Source organism: Corvus cornix, chromosome 3 (genome assembly GCF_000738735.6).
Source record: "Corvus cornix cornix isolate S_Up_H32 chromosome 3, ASM73873v5, whole genome shotgun sequence".
Taxonomy (NCBI): Eukaryota; Metazoa; Chordata; class Aves; order Passeriformes; family Corvidae; genus Corvus; species Corvus cornix.
Window position 1 is genome coordinate 14051918 of NC_047056.1, and position 13803 is coordinate 14065720.

Genomic DNA, 13803 nt, shown 5'->3' on the forward strand with positions numbered 1-13803 from the left:
ACTTCAGTTAATGAAGTCATTACCCCAAGTTTGCCCCCCTCCCCCCGCCCCTCCCCTTCTCTAGGCTTTAGTTTACAAATTTTGGGGCCTGGTGTCCTTGAAGAGCAAACCTAGAGAGGCTGTTCTGTCTAACTAGCATGAGAGAGCAGTAGTTAACAGGGCACACGAATCTTCAGAGTTACACACTAAGCAGTACAGAACTTGAAAAATATAAAAGTTAAAACCTAAGGCATCATGCTCCTCCAAAGTTTATTTCTGGAGCTGAGAAGCTGATAAAGAGCTGGTGAACATGAAAAGCAGCAAAAGAAAAAACCTCCAGGGTGGACCAGTGGAACAGGAATAACAATGGTCATAGCAAACCAGAACAGCAAACCTTTGAAATTTGGTCCCACTGCCTTGATAGAAAGCAGAGCTTTACCCCTTATTTTTGTGGTACTTGGGAACAGAATCCCAGGAGTTGCAGGCATTTGCTAGGTATCACCTCTCTTCTCCCACTGCCAGCTGGAAAGCATCTCTGCTGCTCTTCCCTGAAAAAAGAGGATTGCACATTGTCTGGTTAGTAGTATTCCTGCCTCTCTTCTGCTTTTTTCCCATCCTTTTGTTCTCCAACCACAGCCCAGTTCTGGCTGTGAAATCTTTTGTCTCATGAAACATGTTCTTCCAGCATCTTTTGTAGACATTTTCTTTGGTACCTGCAATCCCCCAATGACAGCTTCAATTTTGGGGAGGCTTCAAACATCCTAATGACCTCTCCTGGTGCCTCTTGAAGTCAGTGAGGTTTGTGCTTGATTTTGTAAGGGGCAGGATCCAAGCCAAAGTGTTTGTTTTCCAGGTAAAAGAGTAGCAAGAATCAACACTGATCTTTCACCACCTTTCTTTTTCTTCCTCTGTGCAGGAATGGACGTACACATACAACCACCACGTCCGCCAGCAGCAACTCTGTTTGTCTGTGTACACCCTCTTCCCTGGTTCCCAGGTGCTGCTGTCACCTTGTAAAGAAGGTGACAACAAGCAGGTGAGCCCCTTCACTGATCCCCCATTTTCTTGGAAGTTCCCTTTCTTTCATCACAGTGTTAGTGCACATTAAATGGCCTGTGCTCTGACTTCATTTGGGAAGCACAGTCATTTTGGGAGTACGGATTCTGGCCTGTTGAGCCCTTTGCCTCTTAAATGAGTGTGTTGATAAGGATGTCTATTAGTGAGGGTGGTGATCTGGATACTTCAATGCAGAAGTCAAACCCAAACTGGCAATTTAGTTCACATGGGCTGCCAGTAAGGCAGCAGATGCTAACATTTCCCTGCAGTTAATCACTGAGCTGGCATTTGAACCAGTGACCTGGGGAAAAAGCTGTTAGTAATATATTATTTTCCTGAAGCCAGGCAGAGGCTGAGTTGAATGAGTGTGCTTCTGTTGGGAAAAATGCTCAGCGTGTGCTCTGCTTGGTGTGGGTTTGGGGACCTTGTACTTGCCAGCATCAGGCCACAGGGCTTGGTGACAGCTGTCCTCTTGATGCTGGAACAGCACAGTAAAAGCATTGTGGGGAGGAAGCTTGTTCACCTCTTTCTCCTGCTGTGTGTGTCTCCTCAGCGCTGGGGCAAAGTTGGGTCACACATTGAGCACATAGCTTCACGCTTCTGCTTGGACACCGAGACCATCGGGGACACGAACGAGAGCATTAAAGAGCTCGTCATCAACCCCTGTGAGAGCACAGCCATGAGCCAGCGCTGGGACATGGTGATGTCTTGACCTGCTGGAGGATGTGCACGGCGGGGACGGGCACCGGGACGTGGCCACACGCGGCTGAGATGCACCGGACGGGGCTCAAATCCAAACCACTGGGCGTCCTTGTGTGCTGTGGGACAGGAGGAGAATCGTTCAAATAAAAATGGGACACAGCACTCCAGGTGGAACAGCAGATGTTAACTGCCAGACATGCAGCTGGTATTGGCCTGGTGATGGTCAAGGAGAAGGGGATGGCAGAGAACCAAGCTTGAAATGTTTTTAGAGGGATACTGGGGCTCCTGTAATGGGCTGTACAGAACTTCAGCATTGATTGATCTCCCTGAAAACACAGGTAGAAGGGCCTTTAATACCTAAAGAAGACTTGGGCTGAGCAAAACAAGCATCCCAGTGGCTCTTGGGGGTTGAGGCGGGTGCACAAGGTGGGATGTGCCAAGGGCTGCTAAGAAGCATCGCCAGGGATCAAGTGGAAGACCCTGAATTACCTTGGCACTTTGCTGTGGATGTTTCTGTCTTCTGCCAGCAGCATGGGTGGAGCCGTGTTGCACATTGGAATTGGTACCTGATCCACATCCATGTTGTGTGTACAGAGGCAGAGCAGCATTTACAGCTGTGGCCAGGATCAGAACACTGAGTGATGGGGGAATCCTGCTCTGTGCTAGCTGCACACAGTCCTTGTTGAATTTCCAAAGCCCAAGCAAACAGAGGATTCACTGTGTGAGATTAAAGGATATAAACTTCTGTCAAGCTGGGAGGAAAGGCAGGAACATGATTATTTCTCCTCTCTGAAGGCCATGGGTCACTGAAAGCTCCCCTAAAATTTCACTGTCTCTCACTGCTCTGCTTCAGATCTGGACTAAATCAAATTTTCACTTTTCTTCCATAAAAGTAATATTTTTGGTAATTGAAGGTAATTGTGTCATATTTCTGTCTCCCAATTTCCAAACTACAGATGAAGGGACTCCCATAAAATGCTGCTACTGAAGGTTTAATTTACAATTAAAATTAGAGACTGCTCTGAGAAGGGAAAAGGGATATTACCTGGGTTTGCTTCCCAGTTACCTTGTGGGCCACGATGTGAAGTACTGAAGAATAGGTTTGGGATTCCCCATTCACACCTGTGAGCAGGGAAGCCTGGGCCACAATGTACCTCTCTCTCAAAGTCACTTAACATAGGCAGACCAGGCAGAAATGATTTATTCAGCTTTTGGAGATCAGTCGTTTCCCAGAGGTCATGTCAGGTGCTGTCACTGTGTGGGAGTGAGGTGACTGCCCAAGGAGACTAGGACAGACGCCCTCAGGAGGGATGTTAGGAATAGAAGACTGGAAGGTCCTTTTCCAGCCTTTCAGGGCAGCTGTTCCTTCAGCCACAGGTAACAGGCATCACCAAAAGCTGTGCACACAGCTCTCCTGTGGTAACAACTCTCAAAGAGAACTTCCACAGGACTATCAATGTGACTTGAAAAAAAAACCCAACATAGTTTCTGTCTCTGAAAATGCTAGGATTTAGCGAGAATCCTATCCATTGTTTCCTGTGCCACAGACTGCAGGTAAAATACCATAAGCTTTAAGCCTTCAAGTGCTCTCAGCATCCCTTCTTGAATAAATTGCTGGCTTTCAGGATTTTACTGCCTCAGTTTCTCCTCCCTCAGTGCTGGGAGAAAGCCATATGTTTAAATCTCTCCAGCTTTAGAAGCAGAACCAGTGTAGCTCTTTATGTACAAAGGGTCGCAGTGCAAAATGCTTTTCATGTGCTGCAGTGATTACCAACCTCATCAAGCTCCCTTGGTGCCAGCCTCAAGGGCTTCTGTTATGAAAGGGCTGGAGCAAGCTGTCATTTCGTGGCGGGAGGTGGCATTGTTTCCATGCCACCACTCCGAGCAGGAAACAAAGGGGAGCATTTAAAATGGAATGGACCCATTTCACAAAGGAGGGCAGTGACCTTGGGCTTCTTTTTAATTGAACAGGGAAATATCACATCTACTTTTCACAGTGGTGATGACAGGCAAGGGGTAGTTATTCCCTGTGTAGTGTTTACAAGGGAGAGCAGCTCCCAAGAGCTTGGAGCTTAACACGTTCACACCTGTACTGTGCCCACAGCCTGGGACTGCCCAGCAGCTGGCAATTTGATTGTGAAAATTCAAATTGCTGGACAACTCGGCGTGGGTTTTGAAGTTCAGCACCTGGCAGGTACACTCTGAGCAGGACCTCAGACCTATCTAGCTTTACTGTTTTCCACCAAAGCTGAAAACAAATCTCTGTTCTGCTGACAGCCAAAGCTCTCTAAACTGTTCTTTGCCTTAGCAGAAACAGCTACCTCACTACATATGTGTGTGTGCTTGGGCACATGGACTCATGGGACCTGCAGGGATGTGTTCTAGGAAGGAGTTGTTTGACCAGCTTTTCAGCTCTCTTGCCTTTTGGGAAACACAAATGCTACAGCAAACCCCTCCTGTTCCAAAACATGGGCTAAGTGATCACTGTGAACATGTCTGGGGACAATGGAAGGCAGGCAGTGGAGAGAGGGACATCAGGCATGGTGTCCCCTACCAGAGAGCAGCAACTAAGTTCAGCTAAGTCTCTTGCAGGCCCAGCAGCCACCAAGTACCTCACAGACCTGGGGAACAGCAGCACTTAAACTGGTGATGGTGTCTCACACAGCCATCAGCTGTAACCCTTAGGCTACAGCTTATTTCATGGTCCAGGAAATGAGATTATCCCTGTGGATCAGCAGTGTTTTCAGAGAAGCCTGAGAGTATCAGCCTGTGACTCCTGGGGAGCTTTATATAAAGCTGGTGATGGTCTGGCAGTCTCCAGAGTTAGCCCCAATATGGCATTTAGCAAATCTGCTTAACACCCCTGCAGAGAGACCTCACATCGTGTCAGGGAAAAGGTTAACTGCTGCTGAAATCCAACTCGTACCTTCAGGTTTGTTTCATTTATTAAAATACACTGAAAACAGATGAACCCTTTTTGCTTTGTGTTTTTTCAATGCCTGGACAAATTATTATCATGTTGTGAACAGGGACAGGAGTGACTGATTGGGATCTAGATGGGCTCCCATGCCAATGCTTCCTAAGCCCCAGTGCCATTTGGTAGTAATGCTATTTGGTAACATTTTACACTGACTTGAAAGAACGGCAGATAAAGTAGAAAATATGATTCTAATCCTGACTGTTGAGCTTCGTGACAGCCTTTATGAACTCTGGGTAAGTCACTTCTTGTGTCTTGGGAAAATTACATTCAGAGCAGGAAACTCAAGGCTAGAACTACGACTGGCTTTTAAAGAGCCAACTAAGGCTAGCAAAAAAAAAAAAAAATCCCCAGAACCCCAAAAAACACCATAAAAAAAATCAAAAAACCATTTCCCCTCATGGAGGAGATCCATATTCCAATGAGAACAAATCTATCTGGTTTAGGTTGGCTGGAGAAGTCTTGCACTCCTTACGTTGCTGCTTACGTGATTTCCAGGTGTCTCATGCCCATCTTCTCCCTGTACCAGTGCAGTGCCATAAGGTAACAACACAAATCATCAGTGCACAGAACCTCAGGTTACAACATGGCAAGGTAGTGATTTGGTGGTACAGAGGTGGAAACTGAATTCAGAGATCTTTGATTATCCAGCGATGCAACAGCAAAATGGGGCTGGTGGATAAAGACTGGAGAACTTGTGGTGGTTCAAGACAAGCACAGCCTTGAGTGCTAATCCCTTCTGCTTCTAGGAGTGGCTTGGGATAGCTTGGGTCGTTTTCCTTCACTTACTAGACTGTCTTTATCTTGATTCACAGGTTTTTCTCACTTTGCCCTTTTGGATTCTTTCTCCCATCCTGTTGGGCAGGGAGGGAGGGAGGGAGTAGGGACTGAGCTGGCAGACAGGGTCGACCCCACTGCCCTAAGCAAACCAGGATCTGTGGTATAACAAGCTGGTGTTCCTTGTGGCTCAGGCTCTGATCACAGCTCTTCAGTAGGATCTGCACTGCTCACATTTCAGATCTTAAAAGCTTCAGTGAAAAGCTGGGGGCTAACATTGTTTGTAGAACGGCTTAAGGAAGCAAAGTCAAGCAGGTTTCACACAAGCAGAAGAAGAAACTTCTGCTGCTCAATAATGTTCTGGCTAAATTAATTTTGAATGATCAGTCCAGCACCAGTTTTAATGTGCAGCTACTTTAGATGGCTGGAGAGTTAAAGGAAGCCTTGTATGGGTGTCCAGCTTATGTTGAGACTTACGTGCTGAAATCCAGTGGCATTTTTCCAGATGTATGGATGTTTTCTCAGTGTCCACTGTTCTGTTTCTCACTGGAAGTGCCTTCAGAACCCTGTAAGAATAAAAACCTCTTGCAAGCTACTACCTCTCCAACTGAGTCTAATTAAGTTTTGAATAGAGCTGCATTTTAGCACAGAGCTGACAAAAAGCAGCACATAAATTTACAGGTAAGGACGCTCCTTTTGTGGTGCTGGGGGCTATTTTGTTTTCTCTGATACTCTGGGCACTAAAGAAATCTGAACTGGTTCTATGTGATGTACAAATGAAATCATGACTGGGTTTCAAGGCTGGGTTTTGCATAAGCACTCATGTAGTAATTGTCTATCAACTGTCCATCACAATGAGTGATGTCTCTCATTTTCCTATGACTAATGGGAAAGAAGTGTCCAGACCAGATATTGCTACTGCACAGGGGTAAATTCAGTTGTAAAACCAAGCAGTCATCCAACCAACCAAGGAGATGAAAAAGGAGAAGGAGCACTGAAAGCTTGTATGTAACCTGATATATGTAGTAAAAGAATGATACTGTGAAATTAGGACTGTTCCCAGGGTGAAAGGTTTGGGAGTGTGCAAGTCAGTAGAAATGTGTTTAGGGTTATTTTTAAGAGTCCCAGTGACTTAGAGCTACACAATGGGGACAGGTTTATAACACAGCACCTGAACAAAGTTGCCCCAATCCGCACTTCTCTGAAGGAGCACAAGCCTCTGCACTGCTCCTGTGGTCCTTCAGAGCAGCTGTGCTTGTGTCAGGTGCTAAACATGCACGATGTGGTCCCAGCTCACTCCGGCCGTGGAGGCACCTGATGAACCACGTGTCTGGTTGTGTCTCTGCAGCAGACAGATAAAACCCCTGCCTCCTTCTCACGGCTTTGGAGCAGTTGTGTGAGCCTATTCCAACAGAGATCGGCATCCTGGTGCTGTAATGGTGCTCTGGCATTTGAAATGTTTTCAGAAGAATCAGTATTAGAAGCACTTAGAGCAGTTTTCATGAATTCTGGTCCTGTTGACAATTCCTGGATCATCCCCATGGAGATCCAGCCTGTGTTGTGTAGCAGAGATGATTGTTTTCTCTAAATGTGGAGTCAGGCCCAAAGTCTGCATGTAGTCACAACCAGATCCAAGGGTATTACTGCCATTAGCTCTGACCCTCTTGGCCTAAGCCCACACAATTTAGATGGCTTTTACAAATTTTGCTGGACTCCAGCTGCCTGAGGCCACTGACAACAAGGACGTGCAGCAACGATCATCTCACCAGAAGCAGAAGAACGTGTGGTGTTGGGAGAGGGCCCTTCTAATCCTCATCCTGAAGCTGCTGTCACCTTACTAATCCTTGGGAAGTTGATCTGCGGAAGGCTGTGCACAAGGCAGGGTGAAAAGGAGGTTTCCTGGAGGTTTGGCAGTGGTGGGAAGCACTGCCTGACAGTGGAGCTGATGGAGGACAAGGTGGGTGGGTTCACAAGATGTGGAGGTGTGAGGCTGGGGAGTAACCAAGGGCAAGTCAAGTGATTTGAGCATGGAAACACCTGCACCCACGGGTGCAGAGAGCCTCGGTGGATCTCAGAGCAGCACCCTACTTTCAGGGGGGGTTTATTTTGACTGATAACTGATCCAGTGCTTGAAATGGCTGCCCCAGAACACTGTAGGGGTTAAAAGAAATTTGCTTATCTGGTCACAACATACTTTGACTTCTGTTAATGGAACTGTTGTTAAAGTGGTAATGGATTATTCAGTGCCCTGCACGTGAGACCTTGGTTTGGACACAGCCCATGTGTTGGTAACAGGCACTGCTTGTCCTGTCCCTGCAGCTGTGCAGTGCCAGACATTTGGTATGTTTGCAGTGGATCCTCAGCGTGAAGGATCACAGTCATTGCATCTTGAAATTGATTTTCTTCTACGGAAAGCTGTTTGAAGCAAAAACCAATTTGGTTTGTATAAACTACATTAGAGATAAGGAGATATCCCTCAGAGTGCACAAGATCACCTTTGAAGACGTTTTCACCCTACTGCAAGTAACAAGTCGCACAATAAAAAGAATTTCTTACAGCTGATCTGATCTCCACCCACCCGTGAGTTGGCTCTAAAGTGAGATAAACCTATCTCCTCTAATTCAGGACAGGTGTATCATATTTCCCAGTCCTATTACGGAGACTAGAGAGGCCCAGTGGTGTAGCCCTGAGCATATAACCAATGCAAGTGAGGCAGCTTTATCTGCTTTGAGGGACGGGCCTTGTAAATAAGACACTAAACTGCTCCTGCTGATCCGGAAGCTGGTCTGCTTGCGCTGCTACCCAGTAAGTGGTGGCTCTGGAGGGTCACCTATGTGGCTTTCTTTTTTTTCTGGATAGATTCAGTGTCTTCTATCTTCCCTCTTCCTCTGTGTGATGCTGTCTGTCCTGTCTGGTCCTCAGTTGGTGCCTGTTTGTTTAGGTAGTGTGGCAGCCAACCTACAGAGAGAGCAAAACAGAAAGTATGCTTTAAAGGGAAGAGCAGTGAGGGGAAAAAAAATAAACACAGCAAACTCACCACTTTTTCCTCCCTCCCTTCTCCCAATCTCTTGTCTTTTGTAATAGGTATCCCTGAAGTATACTAGCATCTAATTTGTAGGGTATCTAAGAGGTATCAGGGCTTGGTAAACTACTAGGGTATTGAAGATCCAGGTGGATTTGCAGTTTAGCTCTGGGCTACAGCCATCCCCTCTCTTCCCTAAACAAAAGGTTGTCAGCTCCAGTTCTAAGACTGGTTATGTTTTATGGGTCCTGCGTTGCTGTTTCCTCTCAGCACAAGTGTCAGGTTAGCTCAGGAGCACTGAGAAGTTTCCCTAAACAGGAGCAGATGGATTCCTTAGCCAGAGATGCCAACTCAGGTTGTCCGTGAGACTACAGGGGAAAAGACCATGGCTCACCAGGCCTGGGGTAAGCACTGGTTGTTCTGCAGGGAACAGGGTGATGTTCCCAGCTGGGCTCGTTGCCTTAGATGGCAGAAGGCACATCTTGTGTTGGTTTGGCTGTATGCAGCTGTGGGGGTGAAAGGTGCCATGTTCGTGTATCACAATATTCATGGCAGTTGTCAAAAGGTGCCTGAGAACACAAGCATCCAGAAGGGAAAGGAGAGACTTGTGGTGCCTCAGCTGGATTTTGTAAGATGTTAGTGGACTGGAGAAAGAAAAAGAACATGTCCTTAACCTGATTTCAGCATTTTGTAACAAACAGTGATGGTAGCAGCCGTGGGTGTGCAGGAAGGGACTGTGTGCTGTCCAGTCTGTGAGTGAAAAGATCACCCCTGAGCTGTGAGGCAGCGGAGAGTTAAGAACTCTGCTTGCTCTGTCGTGTGTGCTGTGTGCTCAAGAGTGCAGGGCTGTGCTGGCCCCCGGGGAGCCCTCTCTCTCTGGGCTGTGGAGGCTCCATCAGTGCTGGCTGCCGGGGGATCAGTGGCAGTCTGCTGTGCCCCCCCGGTTGTGCTGCACCCTCCCTTCCTGGTGACATGCCTGCTCCTGGGAGCCCCGTGCCCGGTCTGTTCAGTCACAAGTTGTCCCTTGGAGGCTGCTCTTTCTGGGACACCTGGCTGCCTGCTGCATCCTGCAGTTGTTGGCATATTATCAGCTAATTTAAAATTGCTCAAACAAGCGCCCTTATCAGTGCATGAGACCAAAGGGTGTTAGTGGGCATAATGACAAGGAAGGTTTTATGAACCACTCATGAAGCCAAATCCTCAGGAGCTTTTGAGGCTGTAATTAGATTTGAGGATAATAAGATTTTTTTCTTTCTTCCTTTCTTTCCCCCCCCTCTTTCTTTCTGGTAGCAAATCAAGGAAAAAATTGGAGCTCTCAGTTCATTCTTGTGTATTCAGAGTGTGGCTGCGGGCTCTACTCAGTAACACAAAGGGATTACAACTTGATATCAAGTAGCCTGGGAGAAGTGTGAGCATGAAAGTACGGTGGTGTGTTTTGCTGTAGACTATGTGGATCCCTTATGGATGTGCCTCAAAAAGGCCTCCCAAGCCTTAGGAGCGATTAATAATGAAATCAACTAATAACAAGATCTGTGATATGAAGAGAAAGCTAGCCAGTATTTTGTTATGGGGAGAAAATGAGCAAACCAGCAGGGGACATGCTGATCGTGTCTGATTCATGTTGTCTCTATAATCTCAGCTAAAGTTTTAACAGCCCAGGAAGATGAATTACCCACTCTAACCAACACAGGGATCAGCATGGGGTTTATTAGAAGCAGGCTGTCATTTAACAATGTCAGGAGTGTATTTATTATTAAGCAGTAGACTCCACAGTCTAAATGGAAAACCATCACTCCTCCTTAGACACCAAACAAGGTATGTTTATAAAGCCAAATGGCCAATACATTGTATTGCCTGAACACAAATGCATGGTCTGCTTTACTGGACCTCAGGGCTTCCTGTGTTTAGCTACAGACTAATAACCCAAAGTGTTTGAAGCTACTGGAGGACAAAGCTCTACACCATATGCTAATTTTGACTCTCAAAACTCCTCCCTGGTGACTTCACTTCAGTGAAGAAAGAAGAGAAGGAAACCAGAGAGAGAATTCTGGGTTCAGCACAGAAGGGTTGGTTAAAAGTGAATGCTGATGGGCCAGGGTACAAAACTCTCTGAAAGCAACTCTGATTTCTAATATGCACTGTGTACTTTCAGCTCAGAGATTGGTCAGTCCTTCCCTCTTCCTTAAGCCCAGTGCCTTTGTCCATAAGAAGATCGATTGGTAAAATATCTGGTAATAAAACATTTTGGTTTTATTTATCGCCACATTAAGGTACTCATTGAGGAAGCATAAATAATACAGTTCAAGTAAACTACCACTTCATGTAGTAATATTTCAAGCTGGATTTGTGGGAAAGGCTTGGGCGGGACATGTTTACAGTCCAACTTTGCAAATCTGAAATGTTTCTGGACCAACAGACATACAGTGCTGTCAACCTGTAGCATGGCCAAGCAACTCCTACATTTTGCAGTTCTGCTCTTGCTATGCAGTCAAACAGCAATCACAGCAACAGTCTTTTGGTCTGAATGTGGGAAAGAGTTCCTGGGCACAGCCATCTGAGTGATGTGACTGTAACTGTGGGCTGCCACAATTGGCTTTGAACATGACCAAAAAAATCTTTTCTTTGCAATTTATGAGGCCTTTTCAGCCATATTTTTAACATGTCCTCCTAATGGCCCTCTTGGGAGATACCTTGAAATATGACAAAGTGAATATGAAATATGACGAAGCTTCTCAATTTTCAAAATTTAGAAGCCAAACTGCAGAATGAAATGTGAGAGCTGAGTCAGGCATGGAGCAAATACATCAGACTAATTTTAAGTTTCACCTATTTTTATCAGCTATCTGGGCATACCTGAGTTCTGAGGTTTAAGCAATATTACAGAAATTTCTTAACATTTCATGTCACTTTCAATTACTTTCTTTAATTTCTCAGATTAGGGATTTGTGAACGTACTAGAGTGGAAATGCAGGACGTAGATTACGCTGAGTTAATGCTGATCTGGAGGGTCTTGCTATAGCAAGACTTTTTTAGTTCTTTTCACCGTCAGTGCTCAGTTTGTCCATTCAAATTTAAAGTCCTTTTGTGTTTCATTGCCATTCCCATCAGCTGCTTCTGCTGCTGTCACTGTTCCCTGAATTCCCCATAACCATTATCCCTGATCAAGTCATAAAAGCAGATATGATACCATCTCAACAGGAATGATTTTCATCTAGGTGTGATGAATACCTCTTGCACTGCAATAGCTTGGATTCAAGCCATGCATAATTTTTGCATTAATTATGTCATTACTGTTTAATTACTGCAATTAGCAGCATCACTTTCTCTGAGCCATCAATGTCATTATATGGCCTCCACATTATAGCAGGATCCCACCTGTTAGGGCATCCTATGCTGATGTATGGAGTGTCCATATAATAGCAAAGAGCTGTGCTTACCTGACCACAGGAAAGGGAGTATCTGAGCTAATACCTCTTCTCTGTGAAGGCACCTAAAGCCCTCCAAGGTGACTGCAAAATGGTGCCTTTCTGAAATGTTTCTTTTTTATGTCCTTTTCCTGTAGCTTCAGATGGCTACACAAAGTACAGGAAATATGGAATCAGGTCTCAACTTGAATTTTAAGGAGCTTCATAAACTCAATTTATATGCCATCATGACAGTGAGTGCCACCTGGAAGTGATAGGCACGTTGCTTAGGAAATGAAGAGCAGGCTGGGGCTGTGTATCAGGAGGCAGACTGATAAGAGTGTGACCACACTCTTCGTAAGCACTGTAGCTGGTCACCCCATGCAGAAAGGGATTCAGTTCACAGCTATTCGGATGATGTTTCTGTGTGATCTCAGTGTTTCTGGAAGATCTGAGTGCTTCCTACCATCTGGTGAAAATGTTAAATGGTGGATTAATGACAGGAAGAGTGTCATCTGGGAGTGCTTTAGGAATCTCCTCCCACCTCGCCCCCTGCTGCATGTGCAGTGGGGAAGCTCTGTGCAGAGCCAGTTGTGAGTTTGTAAGATCTCAGGGAAGGCTGTCAGGATGAACCAGATGGGAGCATCTCCTAGGCAGGCATAAGACCCTCCGTTTTCATCTTACAGCAGAGCTGGCCACAGCACAAATTGTTATACATGCAGGCCACATCTTTGCTGTTTGTGCCTTTTAAGGTAAAATTATCAACATTGCGTCTTGTTGGTCTTCTGCACTAAATTAAAATCCATTTGAGATAACGTCAGAAGGATGGCAGTGCAGCAGGTTATTTGTTAATCCTACAGCTGTAACACGTGGAGAAAGCTACCGGGGCTAGGGTACACCCATGATATTAGAGTAGTTGGTACTGTTAGATTATTAGATGATATTGTTAGGTGAGTACCCAAGTCTGCCTTTCTGTTATGCAGAGAGGGAAGGGCTTGTTTCCCCGAAGTAATCACTCTTACTTGAGTAACCTGACCAACCCTCAAGAGATTATACAAATTAAAACTGCACTCTCTTATTCAGAAGCAAGATTAGCTCTTTAAGGAGAGCCGTACTTTGTACTGTGGTTGTTGGGCTCAGGAGGCTTCTGACTGTGTGACTCTCAGAACTCCCATTCGGCGTTAAGCTGTCTGCTAACAGCACCATCAGCCAGCGTTACTGCACAATATCCATCAAGCAACAAGCCCTGGTATCTGTTTAGCAGCAGGGGATTGTTACCCAGGAGGGGTTCTTCTGCCTTAAGACACTCTGCCTTAAATAAGGGTCAGCCATCCTGCCAAATGCATAAAACTCACTTTACCCAAACACTTACTTTTAGTAAAGCAGCGTCTTGCATTGCTTTTAATTCGCAGTGAATTTTGCTTTTACTTTTTTTTTTTTGGTGCATGTGCTTCTGGAGCTTTTTTTTTTTTTTTTTTTTTTTTTTTTTTTTTTTTTTTTTTTTTGCAATAGCAATGGCCCTGCTGGGAGTTCTTATGATTGTTGCATTCATTTGAGCTTGCTTACACATACAAAACTCACTCAAGCAAAATCACTGCTGATCACTCTGCAAGTGGGAATGATGATGAGGTGACAGTTAAACGGGCTCAGTTTCATGGACATAAACCATCTTCATTGGCTGGAAAAGCTGCCTTGGGAGGGGTTCAACCTCTTCGTGTTTGTTTCAAGTGCTCAGGAAGAAAGGCAGCAATTACAGAATGTGGCTTTAGGTCGCTTTAAGTCACCCAGTGATGAACATTTATGCCACATATTACCAGCTTTATAAATGGCACTGTTCTGTGCCAGTGGTTACCCACTGTATAGGTAATTGTAAAACAAACTCCATA

The 13803-nt window shown here is 45.5% G+C and overlaps 1 protein-coding gene across 2 annotated transcripts in view; it reads left to right on the forward strand.

The window, feature by feature from the left end:
- Positions 1–6086, forward strand: part of GALNT14 (polypeptide N-acetylgalactosaminyltransferase 14) — a 95447-nt gene extending 89361 nt beyond the window's left edge. For both annotated transcript variants that reach the window (XM_039569089.1, XM_039569090.1), the window contains 2 exons: positions 896–1015; positions 1589–6086. In XM_039569089.1, coding sequence (XP_039425023.1) covers positions 896–1015; positions 1589–1747 — 279 coding nt within the window. In that variant the 3' untranslated portion in view covers positions 1748–6086. The remainder of the gene's footprint in view (positions 1–895; positions 1016–1588) is intronic.
- The last annotated feature ends 7717 nt before the right edge of the window (positions 6087–13803 follow it).